This window comes from Suncus etruscus, chromosome 2, assembly GCF_024139225.1.
Source record: "Suncus etruscus isolate mSunEtr1 chromosome 2, mSunEtr1.pri.cur, whole genome shotgun sequence".
NCBI lineage: Eukaryota > Metazoa > Chordata > Mammalia > Eulipotyphla > Soricidae > Suncus > Suncus etruscus.
In genome coordinates this window covers 167,851,622-167,870,747 of record NC_064849.1, presented here as the reverse complement: position 1 = coordinate 167,870,747, position 19,126 = coordinate 167,851,622, and the positions used below count along the sequence as shown (strand labels likewise).

The 19,126-nt window shown below is 35.0% G+C and overlaps 1 protein-coding gene across 1 annotated transcript in view; it reads left to right on the top strand.

The window, feature by feature from the left end:
- The window catches only part of TMEM232 (transmembrane protein 232), a 189,383-nt gene that overhangs the window by 22,741 nt on the left and 147,516 nt on the right, over nucleotides 1-19,126 (top strand). Inside the window, 3 exon segments of the mRNA XM_049769101.1 lie at nucleotides 9,759-9,882; nucleotides 12,837-12,948; nucleotides 15,429-15,534. Coding sequence (XP_049625058.1) covers nucleotides 9,759-9,882; nucleotides 12,837-12,948; nucleotides 15,429-15,534 — 342 coding nt within the window.

Sequence of the window (19,126 nt, the reverse complement as noted above, 5' to 3'; positions counted from 1 at the left end):
ATCCATGTATGGACAAATGGTTATATTTTTGGGTTGTTGAGTTTTGTGAGTGCTTTATACATTTGAATATCAATTAATTGATAATTAGAATATAAATAAGAAAATCTTGGATAAAAATATATAAATAAAAGGTGGTAATATATCATGTGAAAATATTTTCCTCTCAGTAGTCTATATTTTTTATTAGAGCTTTTTTTGTTGTGTGGATGTAGAGGGTTTTTATTTCAATACTTAGGACAAAAGATGAAAAGGGTAACTAGTGTTCAGTGTTGGTTTTGTAGCAATCATTTTAGAAAGAGCAGGGGTTACTCAAACTATAGGTTTGTGGGCCAGGTGTGGCCCTCTGAGGACATTATATAGCCCACCTGGTGTTTCTGCCACTGTGCGTGTCCTGCTTAGCAGCTGACTCGTTCAGGCCCAGAGTGTGCATGTGTGGAATGTGCACTCCCTCGGAGACTCCCTTCCTTCTCTCTGTTTCTCAAGTCCTCCTCTCCGTCTCGAGCAGGAGTCCTCAAACTATGGGCCACCAAAAGCAAGCCCAATATTCCCAGTGAAGTACTGGTAAGTTTGTGGACTTCACTTTTTCTTGTTCTTTATTTTAAATTTTGTATTTGTTCCCCCCTTTCTAAAACATGTGCAGTGTGCGTAGGAATTTCATTTCATGGTTTATTTATATTCCAGCCTTCCAACAGTTTGAGAGACAGTGAACTGGCCCTCTGCTTAAAAGCTTGAGGACCCCTGTTCTAGAGGCACAAAACTTAGAAAGCAAGAAGTGCCTCTGCCTTGCTCAGTTCTCCTGAATATCTGTAATTGTGTGTAATTGTGGTAATTCCGTCTTTTACTACATTTTAGTTTTGTCTAAAAATTTAAGGGGAGGACACACACAACTTTGTGTCAGGTTTACTTCTGACTTTATGCTCAAGGTTTACTTCTGACAAAGTTTGTGGGAGTTATGAGATGCCACAGAACCAACTCAGGTTACTTCATAAAAGGCAATGGTTTTACTCATTCAGATATCTCTCAGACCCTTCCTAGAAATCGTTGAGTTAAGAAAAATGTATGACATTACCTAGTTTTTTTATATTTGCTTTAGATCAGAAATAAAAACCAGGTTCTTGGGAATTGTTCTGGGAATATGTCAAAATGTTTTCTATTTTTTTATTAATTCTACCTATTATGGTTTAAATAATGTATTTTTATAATGCTAAGTCTTGTTTCTCTAAATTAACTCTTCTTAGTTCTAATCAATTAATTTTTATTGGTATTGGTGAGGTTGAATTATCCTGGATTTGGTTTATGTTTTATTTTAAATTTTTGAAATAGGAGAGCTATTTTTGAATAGGAGAGCTTATCTCATGCAGAAATCATAGAAGGAAGTCTCTCAAAAATAGAAACAAAAGTCTAAGGAAAGAGAAATGTCAGAAAAAATGAAAATGAAGGCATTTATTCCTAGAAAGGATAAAAGATATTCAGTTCTTACAGAGATTTTGAATATTTGTGTATAGATTTCAGTGGAATTGTTAACTTGAAGTTCATTACTGTTAAGAAATTAGAAACTAGGTACCAGAAATTGCATCCTCTACACTGAAATAAATTTAAATATTATTTCATATAAAATAGTGCCCGATATAAGCAAAACATTATAATCATTCTGTCATATCCAGTTCAGATAAATAAATAATGTAAGTCTTTGTTATATGACTTATTGATAGCTGTACTTGAAAAAATGATAGAGAAAATATTAAAAACTTTGTAAAATATTAGTAATTTCCTACATTAGAGCAAGACACAGCTGGGTATCAGAAATATATCAAAAAGAATGATTTTTAAAGAATAATCCAACATTTTATATACTTTATTTAATTAAAAATTTTTGTTTCCATTTCAACACACAAACTCCACTCGAAATACCTTATATTTTAGTTATAGGAAATAAAGATTCATCTTAAATTCTAAATAATGGGCCTGGGCAGTAAGACAATTGACTTTAGTGCAGCTAACCCTGGTTTGTTCCTGGCACCATATGCAGCTCCCTAAATACTACCAAGAGTGTTTTCTAATACAGAGACAGGAGTATTCTCATAAACTGCCACGTGTGACTCAATCCAGTCTTTCTGCACCCAAACCAAAATAGCCTGGGACTGGAGAGGTAGTATAGTGCTTAAGACTCAATTATTGCTTGAATCCCCAATATTTTAAATGATCCCTTCAATACCAGCTGCTGTCACTGCTGAACAGAGACCCAGGAATAGTTGTTGATGCCATTGGGTTTGGGGCAACATTCTCTCCCCAAATAAAAAAACTATGGGGCTGGAACAGTGGCGCAATCCATAAAGCATTTGCCTTGCATGTGCTAACCTAGGACTGACTGCAGTTTGATCCCCCAGCATCCCAAAATGGTGCCCCAACCCAGGAGCAATTTCTGAGTGCATAGCCAAGAGTAACTCCTGAGTGTCACCGGGTGTGGCTGTGGCGGCACCCCTCCCCAAAAAAAACCCAAAGTCAAAACAAAAAAAAACTATTAAATATATTCAGATAACTTGTACTGAGCTCAGTTTTACATTTGCATCACCTTTTTTATTCATAAAATGTCAATTTTTTGACCGTAATGAAAAGTGAAATAGTTCATTTGACAGCCTTGTTTTTACTTTTTAATTTTCAATATCATTGAATTTTTATCAGAGTAAAAATGCATCTTGTATTATATAGTGGAAAATGTTTAGACGGTTCTTATTTTAATGGTTTATTTCTGCTTCAGAGTGTTATAGGGCTCAATAAAAATCATGAACTATGTTTAGTATACCAGCTTCTATGTAATTCATAAGTAAACATCACTAAGTCCAGAGGAGGAGTAAAATGGTGTGGATTATTATCCAGTTAATTTTAATAAATGGTTTTAGGACAATTCATTTTTTCAAACAGCACATTTAAAGCCTACTGTTTCAGCTCTTTAGTAATTAGTTTTTGTCACTCTAATGACATTAATATGTGCATCCACTTGAAGTTGTAAATAATATTTGTTAATCTGTTCTCATAAGCACTTAGTTCTTTTAGAATTAAGATAAGAAATGATCTATTTGTACTGAAGTGAGGTCTTTTCTGAATTGCATCCTTTATAGCGCTGTGTAGCTGCTGACTTAAAAATATTTTTTAGATATCAATGAAGATAGGTAAGTAGAAGAGACTTGAGTAACCAATAGCAATTGGCAGGAATGCGTTGTATATATAGCCCATCTTATGTAGATTATTTGCACACTCTCTCTACAGATCCATTTCATCCTTCTCTACTATTTCTTGTAGACCAGGAGTCTCAAACTCATGGCCCGCGGGCCATTTGTGGCTCTCTGTACAAGATTTTGTGGCCCGTGGCCGGCCTTCAAATACCGCAGTATTCGCAATTATTAGCTTACCGAATAATCACAATAAAAACCGCATTAGTAAGAAAAAAAATCGCATTAAACATTCGCATACTCTGAGCATTCTGTTCAGGGTTATGGAAATGTTTAATGCAATTTTTTTGAGATTTTTTAATATATTTTTATTTAAACACCTTGATTACATATATGATTTGTTGTTTGGGTTTCAGTCATGTAAAGACACCACCCATCACCAGTGCAACATTCCCATCACCAATGTCCCAAGTCTCCTTGCTCCCCACCCAACCCTCACCTGTACTCTAGACAGGCTTTCAATTTCCTTCATACATTCTCATTATTAGGATAGTTCGAAATGTAGTTATTTCTCTAACAAAACTCATCCCTGTTTGTGGTGAGTTTTATGAGGTGAGCTGTAATTTCCAGCCCTTCTCCCTTTTTGTGTCTGAAAATTGTTATTGCAAGAATGTCTTTCATTTTTCTTAAAACCCATATATGTGTGAGACCATTCTGCGTCTTTCTCTCTCTCTCTCTGACTTATTTCACTCAGCATAATAGATTCCATGTACATCCATGTATAGGAAAATTTCATTCTTTGATCTCTCCTGAGAGCTGCGTAATATTCCATTGTGTATATGTACCACAGTTTCTTTAGCCATTCGTCTGTTGAAGGGCATCTTGGTTGTTTCCAGAGTCTTGCTATGGTAAATAGTGCTGCAATGAATATAGGTGTAAGGAAGGGATTTTTGTATTGTATTTTTTGTGTTCCTAGGGTATATTCCCAGGAGTGATATAGCTGGGTTGTTTGGGGGCTCAATTTCCAGTTTTTGGAGGAATCTCCATATCGCTTTCCATAAATGTTGAACTAGATGGCATTCCCACCAGCAGTGGATAAGAGTTCCTTTCTCTCCACATCCCCACCAACACTGTTTGTTCTCATTCTTTGTGATATGTGCCAATCTCTGTGGTGTGAGGTGATATCTCATCGTTGTTTTGATTTGTATCTCCCTGATGATTAATGATGTAGAGCATTTTTTCATGTGTCTTTTGGACATTTGTATTTCTTTTTATTGCGAATATTTGGTAAGCGAATAATTGTGAATACGTTGCGCCTAGCGTAGATGTCATTTCTGCTGCTCCTGCCCACTGTCTCTTGCATTATCGGAGGCCTAAGGGAGAGAAGTTTATTACAGAATTAGATTTAGTCATACCTTCATCATGACTTCATCAAAGCCTGCAGTGAAGAGAAAGATTGATGACGAGCACAGACAATTTCAGGAAAGGTGGGAGACGCAGTATTTTTTTGTTGAGCACAGGGGCATCCCCTCATGTCTTATTTGCTCAGAGAAAGTTGCAGTGCACAAGGAATACAACTTGAAACACCATTATTCAACTAAACATGCTGAGGAATGTGCAAAATATCAAGGAAATGAGAGAGCCAAGTGGGTTGCCAGTCTTAAAGCATGTCTAATGAGGCAACAAGATTTCTTCAAGAAAACAACCAAAGAGAATCTTGCATCAGTCAAAGCTAGTTACATGGTTAGTGAGATGATTGTTAAGGCAGGGAAACCATACACAGAAGGAAAGTTTGTTTAAAAATGCATGTCACAGGCTGCAAGTATTATCTGTCCAGAAAATAAAGGTCAGTTTAGCAAAATCAGCCTATTTGCCAACACTGTGGCAGAGCACATTTCTGACATGTCAAGTGACATTTATCATCAACTGTGTGAGAAAGCCAAATGTTTTGATGCATATTCAGTTTGCTCTTAACAAGGGCACAGATATAACAGACACTGTGCAGCTCACAATTTATGTTCATGGTGTTGATTGCAATTTTGAATTGACGGAGGAGCTGCTCACAATAATTCATGGCCAGACCATGCTAATGAGATATTTTGGCATCTGTGTGATGCCATTGAGAATGCAGGTTTGCCACGGTTTGTTGGAATAATAACCAATGGAGCGCCATTGATGACAGGGAGGAAAAATGGACTGGTGGCACTTGTTCCAAAAAAACTTGAAGAGGGTGTAGAGAAGGCCATTGTTCTTCACTGCATTATCCATCAGCAGGCCCTTTACAGTAAATGCCTGCCATGTGACAATGTGATGTCTGTTGTTGTGAAATGCATCAACCAAATCAAATCCAGGGGCTTAAAGCACAGGAGGTTCTGTGCTTTTTTAGAGGAAATGAAGTCAGAATGTGGAGATGTGCTCTATTTCACTGAGGTACGTTGACTCAGCAGGGGAAATGTCCTGAAAAGATTTTTTGAGTTGAGAAAAATGAAAGCTTTCATGGAGAAGGATGGGAATGCTTTTTCTGAGTTGAGTGATCACAAATGGCTGATGGACTTAGCTTTTTTTGTTGACATCACACATAAGCTGAATGTACTAAACAAGATGTTACAAGGCCTGGGGCAGCTTATCAGTGCTGCTTATGACAACGTGAGAGCATTCTCTACAAAACTTGTGTTATAGAAACCCCAGCTCTCTCAGACAAACCTTTGCCATTTCCCAGCATGCAAGGAACTTGTGGGGTGCAGGCATACCATTCAGTGGTGAGAAATATGTTGATGCTATTTTTAAGCTAGAGAAGGAATCTGATCACAGATTTGCAGACTTCAAAAAGCAGAGAGCCACTTTCCAAATTTTTTGTGGACCCCCTTTTTTTTTGATGTGCAAGATTGCCCCTCCTGTGCTTCAAATGAGCTCAAAAGGAGCTCATTGACCTGCAGTGCAACTCTGATCTCAAAGCCAAGTTCAGGGAGGTTAGCGGAAAAGCAGACATGCATGGGCAATTTTTGAGAGAATTGCCCTCCAGCTTCCCTGAGCTTTCCCGAATGTTCAAGCGCACCATGTGCCTTTTGCGGAGCACATATTTGTGTGAAAAGTTATTCTCCACATTGAACTTCAATAAGTCGAAGTACAGGTCTAGACTTAATGATGATCATCTTCAAGCCATACTGAGGGTCTCAACTGCTTCCTCTCTAAAGCCAAATGTGGTTCAGATTTGTGAGAAGAAGCGCTGTCAAGTCTCTGGCAGCAAGGAATAGGCAAAAGATGCCAATGTTCAGAAGAACTGTTCATGATCTTCACTCAATGTTCTATTCATGTTCAGAAGAAATAATTAAAACTGTTAATAATGACGTTTGAGGACGTTTTTTTGTGAAATCCCTTATGTGGCCCTGCCTCACCTGATTTTGCCTCCTGCGGCCCCCAAGAAAATTGAGTTTGACACCCTGTTGTAAACGTTTGGAGGGGAAGAGCAAGAAAATCAGAAATTAGTTTCTTTTTCAAAAAAAAAATTAGCTTCTGGGCCGGTGAGGTGGCGCTAGAGGTAAGGAGTCTGCCTTGCAAGCCCTAGCCAAGGAAGGACTGCGGTTTGATCCCCCGTGTCCTATATGGTCCTCCCCAGGACAGGGGCAATTTCTGAGCACTTAGCCAGGAATAACCCCTGAGCATCAAATGGGTGTGACCTGAAAAAAACAAAAAAACAAAAAACAAAACAAAAAAAAAAAAGAAATTAGTTTCTTTTTCATGAGGCTTTTCCTTAGCAGGCATCTTCAGATTTTGATAGTTCCTAACACTGCATCATCTTTTTTTCTCTAATTTTTATTTTGTTTTAATAACTTTTGCAACATATTTAAAATGTGTATCCATTTTCAATCATTTCCTACTTTAATGTCATGTTTTCTCACCAAAACTTTAATATAGTAATCATTTTTATAAATTGCTATCTTTCGAAGTCTGTAGAAGTGTCCCTCCATTTAAAGTTTATGTTATAACCACGTCAAGGGGATTGTTGGACTTGTTCTAGCATCCTCATAGGCACCAATCTCGCCATGTGGCATTGTTCTTCCTTTGCATAGGCACATTAAAATGGGAAATTATATACAAACATGTTCTTATCTAAGAGAGTTGAGAACACACAAATCTTGTAATGCAGTGGGACCTTACACCCTGAACATTGTCAAAAAAGACCTGGCTCAGGCCTCAGAAGAATGGGCATTGTCATTTACCCCTGAAACAGGGATGCCATCTACAAAACAACCAAGGTTGTGTACTACATCACCTGAAAGCAATCCTCTACCCGGGAAGACCCTACCACTGCTCTGGCATAGACCTATCCAACAGAGACTTCCCTTTAACACCCAGAGGACTTAACAACAACAATCAGCTTTCAGGACCAAGCTCCCTGCATCACCCTCTAATTACGAGTGAAATTAAAGGACGCTCTGCATCATCCTGAATTTGATGTAGGATATGGACATATTCCAGGATCCTTAGCTACAGAAACCTGATACCAACAACAGTGACTGTGTAAAAAATAAAAGTATATTGGCACTACAGACAATGGCTTGGGTTGGACAAGCTCGTATACCTAGAGCCTAGAGTTGGTCTTATGCCAGAAAAATTCAGAGGAAAGGTCTCCTTATATTGGCCAAGGCTTTTCCTTTCCATGTCCCCTATATTTTGCTGGGCCTTGCAAACAATTGCCGCTCTAACACCGTCTTTGCTGTGCTTCTTTGACTCATCCTTAATGAAATAATATATTATGATCAACTGTGTCAACAATACTATAGCCTTTAATGTTAAAGGAGTTACATAAATTTTGTGGCTTTAGATTTCTTTGTGTACTACTAAGAAATGTTATAATGTACTACAATCTGGAAACTTGAGGGACAGAGTGTGCATGTTTTATTTTTCTTAATGTTTTTTTTGGCTGAAAACTCAAAATTAAGGTGTCAGCAAGGGGATTTCTTTTGAGAATTCTGTTTATGGGTAATTGGCTTCCCACTGTAACTTCACCTTGTCCTTTCTTTGCATTTTTGTCTTCAAATAAAATAAAAAAAATTACTACCTTTCTTGTTTATGGTATCAGGGTCTCCCTCCGCACTCATATCACTCATGATGGAATACCAACAATCGTCAGCTGTCTGTAAAGAAAGCATCAACTGGTTTACTGTCTCTATTACCCTTATATATTGCTATCTTAAAATATTTTAAAAAATAATTAAAATATATAATTCATTTAAAATATGGCTACCTGTATTGTTACTTAATTTTTTGTCTATATATGTCTCTAAACAGAAGCAGTGCATAAATTGATTAATGCAATGTATTTAATCAGATATGACACTGTTATGTCTAACATATCAACATCAAATTGAGCATACATATACCTCAGTCACTAACAAAGCTCTCTATCATAAATATACAACTTAGTTAAGGCAAAAGAAATACAGTGTGCTTCAATAACATCTAGTTGTGAGGATTGGCTCATCTATAGTTGGCTCTCTTGCAATTCACTCTTTAAAATTTTTTATTTTAATGAAACAATTGTGATTTATAGAGTCCTTTATAGTTGAATTTCAGATATATAATGAGTCATGAACCTTTCCCACCACCAGTGTCAGCCTCCCTCCACTAATGGCCCCAGAGCGCTCCCTTTGTCCCTTGGCTTGCCAGTATAACAGGTCCTTTTAAGTTTAGATTGTTAATGTTTAGGTGCCTTGATTCTATTACATTGACTTTGGTTTGAATATTTAGTTTTTCCCTTATTTATTTCTCCACCAATGCTTTCAAGACCACTTGGCCCCTGGGCCCCATCCTTTCTTTATTTCTTTCTTTCTAGTTTTTTAGAAAAATATGGGAATATGTGGTAAATAAAGCAATCTTTCCCACGGTTCTATGTAAAAGATAAGAGATAAAAATGCAATAAAATAACATTTAAGAAAAAAAGAAAAATAATGTGAGGGTAATTAGATAATATAATAGGAAAACACTGGATACATAAAAAGAAAGTTAAACAATAAAAAGCATGTATCAAGGATGTGGTGCAATGGTAGGGTATATGCCTTTCATGTGTAATGTTCCACCCCACCCAGAATTGCAAATATAAATATAACACAGCACAGTACAAAACAAACCAACAAGCACAAGTAATTTGTACATACAAGTACAATTATTATTATTATATAATTATATTATTATTATTAATTTACATATGTTGATCTACTTAGTCTTTAGAGTGACTCCATGAGAAGGTATATCCACTGTACAGTTGAGCAAGATAAGCAAATAAGCGAGTATTAGCAACTACTCAAATCTGTTTCTTAAATAAGTTTAATTTATAAACTTACTAAATTATATCAAAGGATACACATTATATAAAAAGACAAATTTATCAGAAATATTGTAGGAAAAATATGGATGCCAGGATCAAAGTAGTATTTGACTACTAAGTCTGTTTAAATTTCATATGAACTTGTTCTTAAACCTGGTTTTCCTTCTTTATATTTGCTATTACCCTCCCACAAATCATGAACTGTACTTGGTACTATAAATTTACTCTTATTCTAATAAAAATTTAATACACTTCTTTAGGTTTATATGTGCCTGTTAAGAAATCACCTATGATGAATAACTTTGAAATAGTATTTCCCTCTAATGAAAAATTCAAGGACCATTATGTTCAAAATTTAAGAAGACAACCAAGTTATAAATCCAAGTAAGTTTTAAAAACGCTCATTCTATTGAAGTAGTATCACTCAAGTGAAAGTACATTGGGTGGGGCATTTACCTTGCAAGTGCCCAACCCTGTTAGATTCCTGGAATTCCTTTGATTTCCAGAGCCCTGTCAGGAATTATTCTTGAGCAAAATACAGGGGTAGGCCCTAAGCACAGAGTGTGGCCTACACACAAACACATAAAAGTAGAATAAATATTTGCTCCAAGGCAAATTTAGAAAGCAGAGAAAAATATTTGAATAATAATTTTATCATGCTTTTTTACCTTATTAAATTGTAAGAATCTCAATTTGTTCTGAGTAAAAAATAAAGTAGCTATATTTTGTTCCATTAATTATTTATTTACATTAGCTGTAGAAGGTCAAATAGAGTACTCAGTGCTCAAGAAAAAGTAGTAGCTTTCTATATTTTCTTTTGTTTTGTTTTTCGGGCCACACCCGTTTGATGCTCAGGGGTTACTCCTGGCTAAGTGCTCAGAAATTGCCCCTGGCTTGGGGGGACCATATGGGACGCTGGGGGGATTGAACCGTGGTCCTTCCTTGGCTAACACTTGCAAGGCAGACTCCTTACCTCTAGCATCACCTCACCGGCCCTGCTTTCTTATTTTCAATAATTCATTAAAGTCTCACTTATTAAAACATAATTGAAAATAGCTAAAATTATTTATAAAGTACATTCTGTAATAAAAAGTTAATTTATTTTTGTTTTTCCTGATGATCATATTTTACTTCAAAAACAAAATGTCATATTTTCCTCAGAGTGAATAAAATATTGAGGTTAACTATCTAATTTTATAAAATATATTTTTATTTGTACTTGAATCTTAGTGTGTGTTTCAACTGTTTGTGGTTGGTACTGGGGAAACTAATTTAAAAATACATTGATTATTTCCTTTACAGGAAATATGTGCTGTATATAAAACATTCTGAGGATAACTAAAAGAAATAAAAAAAACTGCTTATTTTAAATATTAACTATGTTCAATTTTAAAACTATGACCTTGAATGTTTTATTTAAACTCTATTCTTTTTCCTGTTTGTAAAACAGAGGAAGTACATTTTATTTTATCTCTAGAAATTACATTTAAAATATGTATTATATATAACTCACCAGATGTTCACTAAGCAAATTGTATATACAACTATAAAGAGAAATTCAATTCTGGTCTCAGCAAAACAAAACTCTAATACAAAATTATGTAGCAGAAATTTGCAGTCATTAAGGATGACGTTTTGGCCCTTATAATTATGTGACTATAATTAAATATAGTTTCTTCAGCTTCACTAATAACCCCTTCTTATGCAAGTTATTATCACCTAATCATTGTGTTCCACTACAGTCTCCTAACACATGTTCCTCTTTTGAAGAGCAGTTTACGTGATCAAAATAATGTAAATTAATGTAAATAAAATCATGAAATCATGTGGTTTGGCAATATTTATCCCATTAAATATTTATTTTATGCTTTGAGTTATTTGTGTAAAATCTAATATTTTTAAATTTATCTTGCATTGCACAGAGAAACTAGTTCAGTAAATTTTAATATAATTGGTTAAATCAATTTTATTCTTCCAGATTACTCAAAGAAGATTATGACACCAAAAATTCATTTTAACACAAAAACAATTTATTCTAGGGCTTATGTCACTTTTGACCCTATGCCATATTAAATTCTATGGTACCTAGTTATAATCTCTACTTATTATTTTGTATATTTTGCATATAACCATACTTATCTATAGGTAAAGAAGTATACTTTAAGGTACACATTTTTCTCCAGAATCCTGTATATTCACATTCCTTTAACAGACATGTGCTAGAGAGTAAAATCATATTTCTTGCATAAATCTTTTTCTGAAATTCAATTACACTTAACTGCTTACTTTGTTTTCATTTGAATTACTATTTTTATTTCAAATATAACATATTCAATATAATTTTTTCTTTACCCTTATTCCAAATGTTTTTCTCCAGAAATCTTACCTATCAGAATAAATCAGTTCCATCTTTCCAAGCTACTCAATTCAATTATGCTTTCTGCCTATTTTCTAATTCATTTGGCAGTAGGATTTGTGTTGATGTAAACATATCTAAACTCTTCTATTTATTTAAATTTCTAGAATTTGATCAAATATATCTTTATCTCCTAAGTTATAAGTATGTTCTCCCTTTCTACAGCCTTACACTTCATTTTAAAACATGGCATCTGAACAACAGTTAACAGATTAAATCAGAACACCTCTCTTACCAAAACTGTAATAACTTCCCATCTCATCTAGAGTGCATGTGGGTCATCATTTGACCTTACTACTTAGATTTGCTCTCTTTACTCCTCCAAGGTAGGACTTGCATAAAAGAGGTAAAGATTTAGCTTAAGTAGCACTGCGTTATGTACAGAGATAAATAAATATTTAACGTAATTGCCAATCTCCTGTGTTACCTGTGAAGAATAAATATACCACAAGACCAGAACACAACCATCTTGAAGACCTTTTATCAGATGTTAAAGTATTCTTTAACATAGAATTATTTCATTTTTGTTTGTTTGTTTGTTTCTTTGATTTTTTGGGGGGGGCACACCAGTGATTCTCAGGGGTACTCCTGGCTATGTGCTCAGAAATCACTCCTGGCTTGGGGGACCATATGGACTTCCTGAGATTTTAGCGTGTGCAAGGCAAATGCCCTATCGCTTGCGCCACTGCTCTGGTCCCAACATAGAATTATTTCTAAATTCAAGATCACGACGAGATAAATCTAGGGGGCTACAATGTGTTTTATTGTGCTTAAAACAATTTTATTAAAAGAAAAAGTACCTTTTAAAAGAAAAAAAATATATACTTAGCCTCTGTATGTTTTATTAAAACCATAGTTTTATGAAAAAGTCTATTAAATGTTTATTAAAAATGAAGCAATATTAATTTTTTGTTTGGTTTAGGCCATCATTTTCAATCACAAAAGAGTTTATTCTGAGATTTAATAGAACAACTAATCCAAAAGAGGAGAAGGAATTGGTGGATAGAGCTAGAAAATACATTCTCAGATGTAAGGTAATAGTATAAAACTTAATTGCTTAGTGTAAAAACTTTATCTTATTGTTGGTGGATTTTTATTTTCTAAAATATTGAGATAAAAATGGTGCAATTTTATTATAAACAGACGTATTTATATTACTAATTTAATGTTAATGTAAACATAAAATTCTTATAACCAAATGGTTTAGAGTCAAATACCCTTTTGAAAATTCATAAAAAGTTTCTTATAAAAATGGAAAATTCATGGAAACCATCATAAAATTAATTGTCAACACTAAAACCAGGATTCCAAAGTAAAACAAACATTTGATTAATAATTATACTTTTTTTTTAAAGAAATGACAGCTGAAGTATGATGAATCTCAAAAAGAAAGAATGTCTTACTAACCCTTTACTATCACGAACAGTATCCCAGCCTTTCTGTTTAGCAGTAACTACTCATGTTTATAAAATACATTTCTGGGTATTTTATTCACCAATGATTAGAGCATAATCATAGTTCTGAGCTCAGGAATCACTCCTGATGGGCTTGGGGGAACATATAGGTTACTGGAGATAAAACCCAGGCTGGTTGTACAATGCAAGGCCCTACAAACTTTTATATCTCTGGCCACTAAAATATATTTTATTGATAGCATACAATTTATTTTCAAAATTTTAGACATCATTGTAGAACAGGGAATTTTTCCTATCCCATTCTATGTACAGTTTATATTTGGTAGAGAAGAATAAATATTTAGATATGTAATTTTGCTGATAATGCATAATTCATAAAATATATATTGCACAAAGAAGCATGAATGAAATTGCCTTTATGTTTGTGCTTATTTTTTAGTATTTTAGTTTATATTGTTCAGATAGAAGCTTTAGTCAATTCTGCTAAGTTATATGCAGAAATGCACTTGTAAGAACACTTACTATGTGCTTCTCTTGAATTGGTCAATGACTTTTTGAAACAGTGCCAGGAGTGGGCATGTTAAGGAAAGAGTCATTCCTGATTTCTCTCGAGTCTAATTTCTGTCCCATAGCCAGTGAAGTTGTCTCCCAGCACATTGGCAGTACACCAATCTCTGCAATTACATCTCTTCAATATGCTTTTTCATATAAACTCAATATGCTTTTTCTATAGACTCATTATATATTTATATATAATATAATATTTATATTTAGTAAGTAAAAGCGAGTTGTTTTTCTTATCTTGGCTATTATACTAGGTGCAGTGATGAGCATAGGCATGTATAGATTCTTTTGAATTGGTGTTTGGGATAAATGCAAGAATTGATATCTCTGGCTTATATAGTATTTCGATTCCTGTTTTTGAGAGATCTTCATATTGTTTTTCATAAAGGCTAAGGCATACAACATTGGAATCCTTTTTCACCACAGCCTGACTAACAATAGCTGTTTCCAGACTTTTTGATATGTGCTATTTTCACAGGCATGAGAGAATCTCTCATTGATTGATGTTTTTATTTAAATTATGTGCATGGTAAAACCATTATTAATAGGATTCTAAATTACAGATTCTAATAATACAATTATTGGGAAGTGAGTTATCAAAAGCTAGTACCTAAAAGTTAACTCAAAATTTTAATTTTTGTAGATTTCATGCATGTATGTAACTAATATAGCTACATTCATAAAGATAATAGTGATAATAATTACTAATAAAATAAAATAAATCATAATAAAATATAAAGTATGATATTACTCAAATTGCAGAGCCATCAGCCTTGTATAATGAAGAGTATAATTAAAGGACATTGATGATGGGAATGTTGCATTGGTGAAGGGGGGTGTTTTTTACATGACTGAAACCCAACTACAATCATGTTTGTAATCAAGGTGTTTAAATAAAGATATTAATTAAAATGTACAATTAATTATAAAATATATAAAGTATTTTTACATACTAATCTAAAGAACATATTCAATATGTATTCCTTACAAATAAACAGTAAAAACAGGGTGCTGAAAGAAGGTAAAGTGATATGCACTGTTGCCCTATCAGTAATAGTAACATAGACCATAATGCCTAAAAAGAAAAAAATGCCTGCAAAGAAGCAGACTGTGGGGAGGGAAGGAAATAGGAAGTTGGTGGAGGGATGTGGACATTGGTAAGGATTTGGTGTTGGAACATTGTATACCTGAAACTCAGTCATAACTAAATTTGTAACTTTGTAAGTCACTGTGATTCAATGACATTACATTAATAAAGAATGATGAATCAGGGGCGGGAGAGATAGCACAGTGGTAGGGCGTTTGTCTTGCACACAGTTGATCCAGGACAGATGGTGATTTGAATCCTGGCATCCTGTATGGTCCCCCGAGCCTGCCAGGAGTGATTTCTGAGCACAAAGCCAGGAGTAACCCCTGAGAGCTGCCGGTTGTGACCCAGCAGCAGCAGCAGCAACAACAACAATAAAAATGATGAATGAAGAAATAACAAATAACTGTTAAGTGTTGTAAACCCATTTCCTATTTCTCCATAACAGAGGAAGCTGGGTCTCAAAACTTTAGGTTCTGGGAGTCACGTGTACCTTCCTACAGTTTGGACTGAAGTAGTCTATCTAGCTCAATGCAAAGGAGAAATCCAAGAGGGTATGTGCATAATTTGAAAATTTAATACTTAGATGTTGTGCAGAACCTAAAGACATTTTACATTCCTCTATAGAAATGTCTAGTGACATTTCAGATCAGAAGTACTTCCTGTAATTTTGAATCTATCAATCTGACTGTTCAACTTTTAATTTCAAATTCATTTAAAAACTTTTTCTTGGCATAGCCTTATAGCTTTCCTCACCAAATTAGTAAAATTAAAAAGCTATATAAAATGTCATGAGGTGATTTTTGAATTATAGTAGGCATTTGATTTCGTAAAATTATGTCTGTATGCCATGATTCTTACTCATTTAGCATTAAACAAACGTTCATTTGTTTTCACTTAAGAAGTCATTTTACTCTTTACTTTTTAGCATTTATCCTTGGTATATCTCTTAAACCAATTTCTAAACTATCAAATTATTGCTATTTTTGCTTTTGTTTTTGGTCTTTGGGCCACACCCAACAGCACTCAAGGGTTCCTCCTCTGTTATTTTATTTTCTTTATTAATTTTTGGTTTTGGGCCACACCTGGCAGTGCAGAGGGGTTACTCCTGGCTCTGCACTCAGAAATTGCTCCATGAAAGTTCAGGGACCATCTGGGTTGCGGGAATCGACCTCAGATCTGTCCTGAGTCAGCTGCATGCAAGACAAATGCACTACCACTGTGCTTACACACCAGCCCTGTAAATGTGTTTTTAAATAGGTAAAGTTTCTTCAATCAATATCCTATATTTTAGTGTATTCCTTTTTTTCTTTTTTAATATATATTTTTATTTAAACAAATTGATTACATACATGACTGTATTTAGGTTTCAGCCAGCCATGCAAAGAACACCACCCATCAGCAGTGCAACATTCACATCTCAATGTCCCAAATCTCCTTCCTTCCCATCCTACCCCCACCTGCACTCCAGACAGGCTTTCTATTTCTCTCATACATTCTCATTGCCAGGATAGTATACAATGTAGTTATTTCTCTAACTAAACTCATCCCTGTTTGTGGTGAGCTTCATGAGGTGAGCTGTAACTACCAGCCCTCCTCTCTTTTGTGACTGAAAATTATTATTGCAAGAATGTCTTTCATTTTTCTTAAAACCCATTGATGAGTGAGACCATTCTGCGTGTTTCTCTTTCTCTCTGACTTATTTCTCTCAGCATAATAGATTCCATGTACATCCATGTATAGGAAAATTTCATTTCTTGATCTCTCCTGAGAGCTGCGTAATATTCCATTGTGTATATGTACCACAGTTTCTTTAGCCATTCGTCTGTTGAAGGGCATCGTGATTGTTTCCAGAGTCTTGCTATGGTAAATAGTGCTGCAATGAATATAGGTGTAAGGAAGGGGTTTTTGTATTGTATTTTTGTGTTCCTAGGGTATATTCCTAGGGGTGGTATAGCTGGGTTGTATGGGAGATCAATTTCCAGTTTTTGGAGGAATCTCCATATCGCTTTCCATAAATGTTGAACTAGACGGCATTCCCACCAGCAGTGGATAAGAGTTCCTTTCTCTCCACATCCCCACCAACACTGTTTATTCTCATTCTTTGTGATATGTGCCAATCTCTGTGGTGTGAGGTGGTATCTCATCGTTATTTTGATTTGCATCTCCCTGATGATTAGTGATGTGGAGCATTTTTTCATGTGTCTTTTGGCCATTTGTATTTCTTCTTTGTCAAAGTGTCTGTTCATTTCTTCTCCCCATTTTTTGATGGGATTAGATGTTTTTTTCTTGTAAATTTCTGTCAGTGCCTTCTGGATTTTGGAGATTAGCCCCTTATCTGATGGGCATTGGAGGAATAGTTTCTCCCACTCAGTGGGTGGCTCTTGCATTCTGGGCACTATACTTTGAGGTGCAGAATCTTCTCAGCTTAATATATTCCTCTCTATTAATCTCTGCTTTCACTTGTTGAAGAGTGCAGTTTCCTTCTGAATATGCCTGTAGTCTCAATGTCCTGGAGTGTTTTGCCTACGTGTTGTTCTATATATCTTATGGTTTTGGGTCTGATATCGAGGTCTTTAATCCATTTGGATTTTACCTTTGTACATGATGTTAACTGGGTAGGGGGTCTAAGTTCAATTTTTTTGCAAATGGCTAGCAAGTTGTGCCAACACCACTTGTTGAAGAGGCTTTCCCTGCTCCATTTAGGATTTCTTGCTCCTTTATCAAAAACTAGGTGATTATATGTCTGAGGAACATTCTCTGAGTACTCAAGCCTATTTCAATGATCTGAGGTCCTGTCTTTATTCCAATACCATGCTCTTTTGATAACTATTGCTTTGTAGTACAGTTTTACATTGGGTAAAGTAATTCCTCCCATATTCTTTTTCCCAATGATTGCTTTAGCTATTCTAGGATGTTTATTGTTACATATAAATTTCAAAAGTGCCTGATCCACTTCTTTTAAGAATGTCATGGTTATCTTTAGAGGGATTGCATTAAATCTGTACAATGCTTTGGGGAGTTCTACCATTTTGATGATGTTAATCCTGCCAATCCAAGAGCAGGGTATGTGTTTCCATTTTCACATGTCCTCTCTTATTTCTTGGAGAAGAGTTTTACAGCTTTCTTTGTATAGGTCCTGCACATTTTTAGTCAAGTTGATTCCAAGATATTTGAGTTTGTGTGGCACTATTGTGAATGAGGTTGTTTTCTTAATATCCATTTCTTCCCTACTATTATTAATGTAGATAAAGGCCATTAATTTTTGTGTCTTAATTTTGTTACCTGCCACATTGCTATATGAGTCTATTGTTTCTAGAAGCTTTTTGGTAGAGTCTTTAGGGTTTTCTAAGTAAAGTATCATGTCATCTGCAAACAGTGAGAGCTTCACTTCCTCCTTTCCTATCTGGATTCCCTTGATCTTTTTCTTGTCTTATTGCTATAGTAATTCCAGTACTATGTTGAATAGGAGTGGTGAGAGAGGACAGCCTTGTCTTGTGCCAGAATTTAGAGGGAAAGCTTTCAATTTTTCTCCATTGAGGACAATATTTGCCTCTGGCTTGTTGTAGATGGCCTTAACTATATTGAGAAAGGTTCCTTCCATTCTCATCTTACTGAGAGTTTTGATCACGAATGGGTGTTGGACCTTATCAAATGCTTTCTCTACATTTATTGATATGATCATGTGATTTTTATTTTTCTTGTTGTTGATGTTTTGTATTATGTTGATAGATTTATGGATGTTAAACCAGCCTTGCATTTCTGGGATGAAACCTACTTGATCATAGTGGATGATCTTCTTAATGAGGCATTGAATCCTATTTGCCAGGATTTTGTTGAGGATCTTTGCATATGTGTTCATCAGGAATATTGGTCTGTAAATTTCTTTTTTGGTTGCATCTCTGTCTGGTGTAGCTATCAAGGTGATGTTGGCTTCATAAAAGCTATTTGGAAATGTTCCTGTTTTTTCAATTTCATGATAGTTTTGCCAGGATTGGTAGTAGTTCCTATTGAAAGGTTTCAAAGAATTAATTAGTGAATCCATATGGGCCTGGGCTTTTTTGGGGGCATACATTTGATTACTGTCTTAATTTACTCAATAGTGACGAGGGTGTTTAGATGTGTTACATTCTCTTCATTCAACCA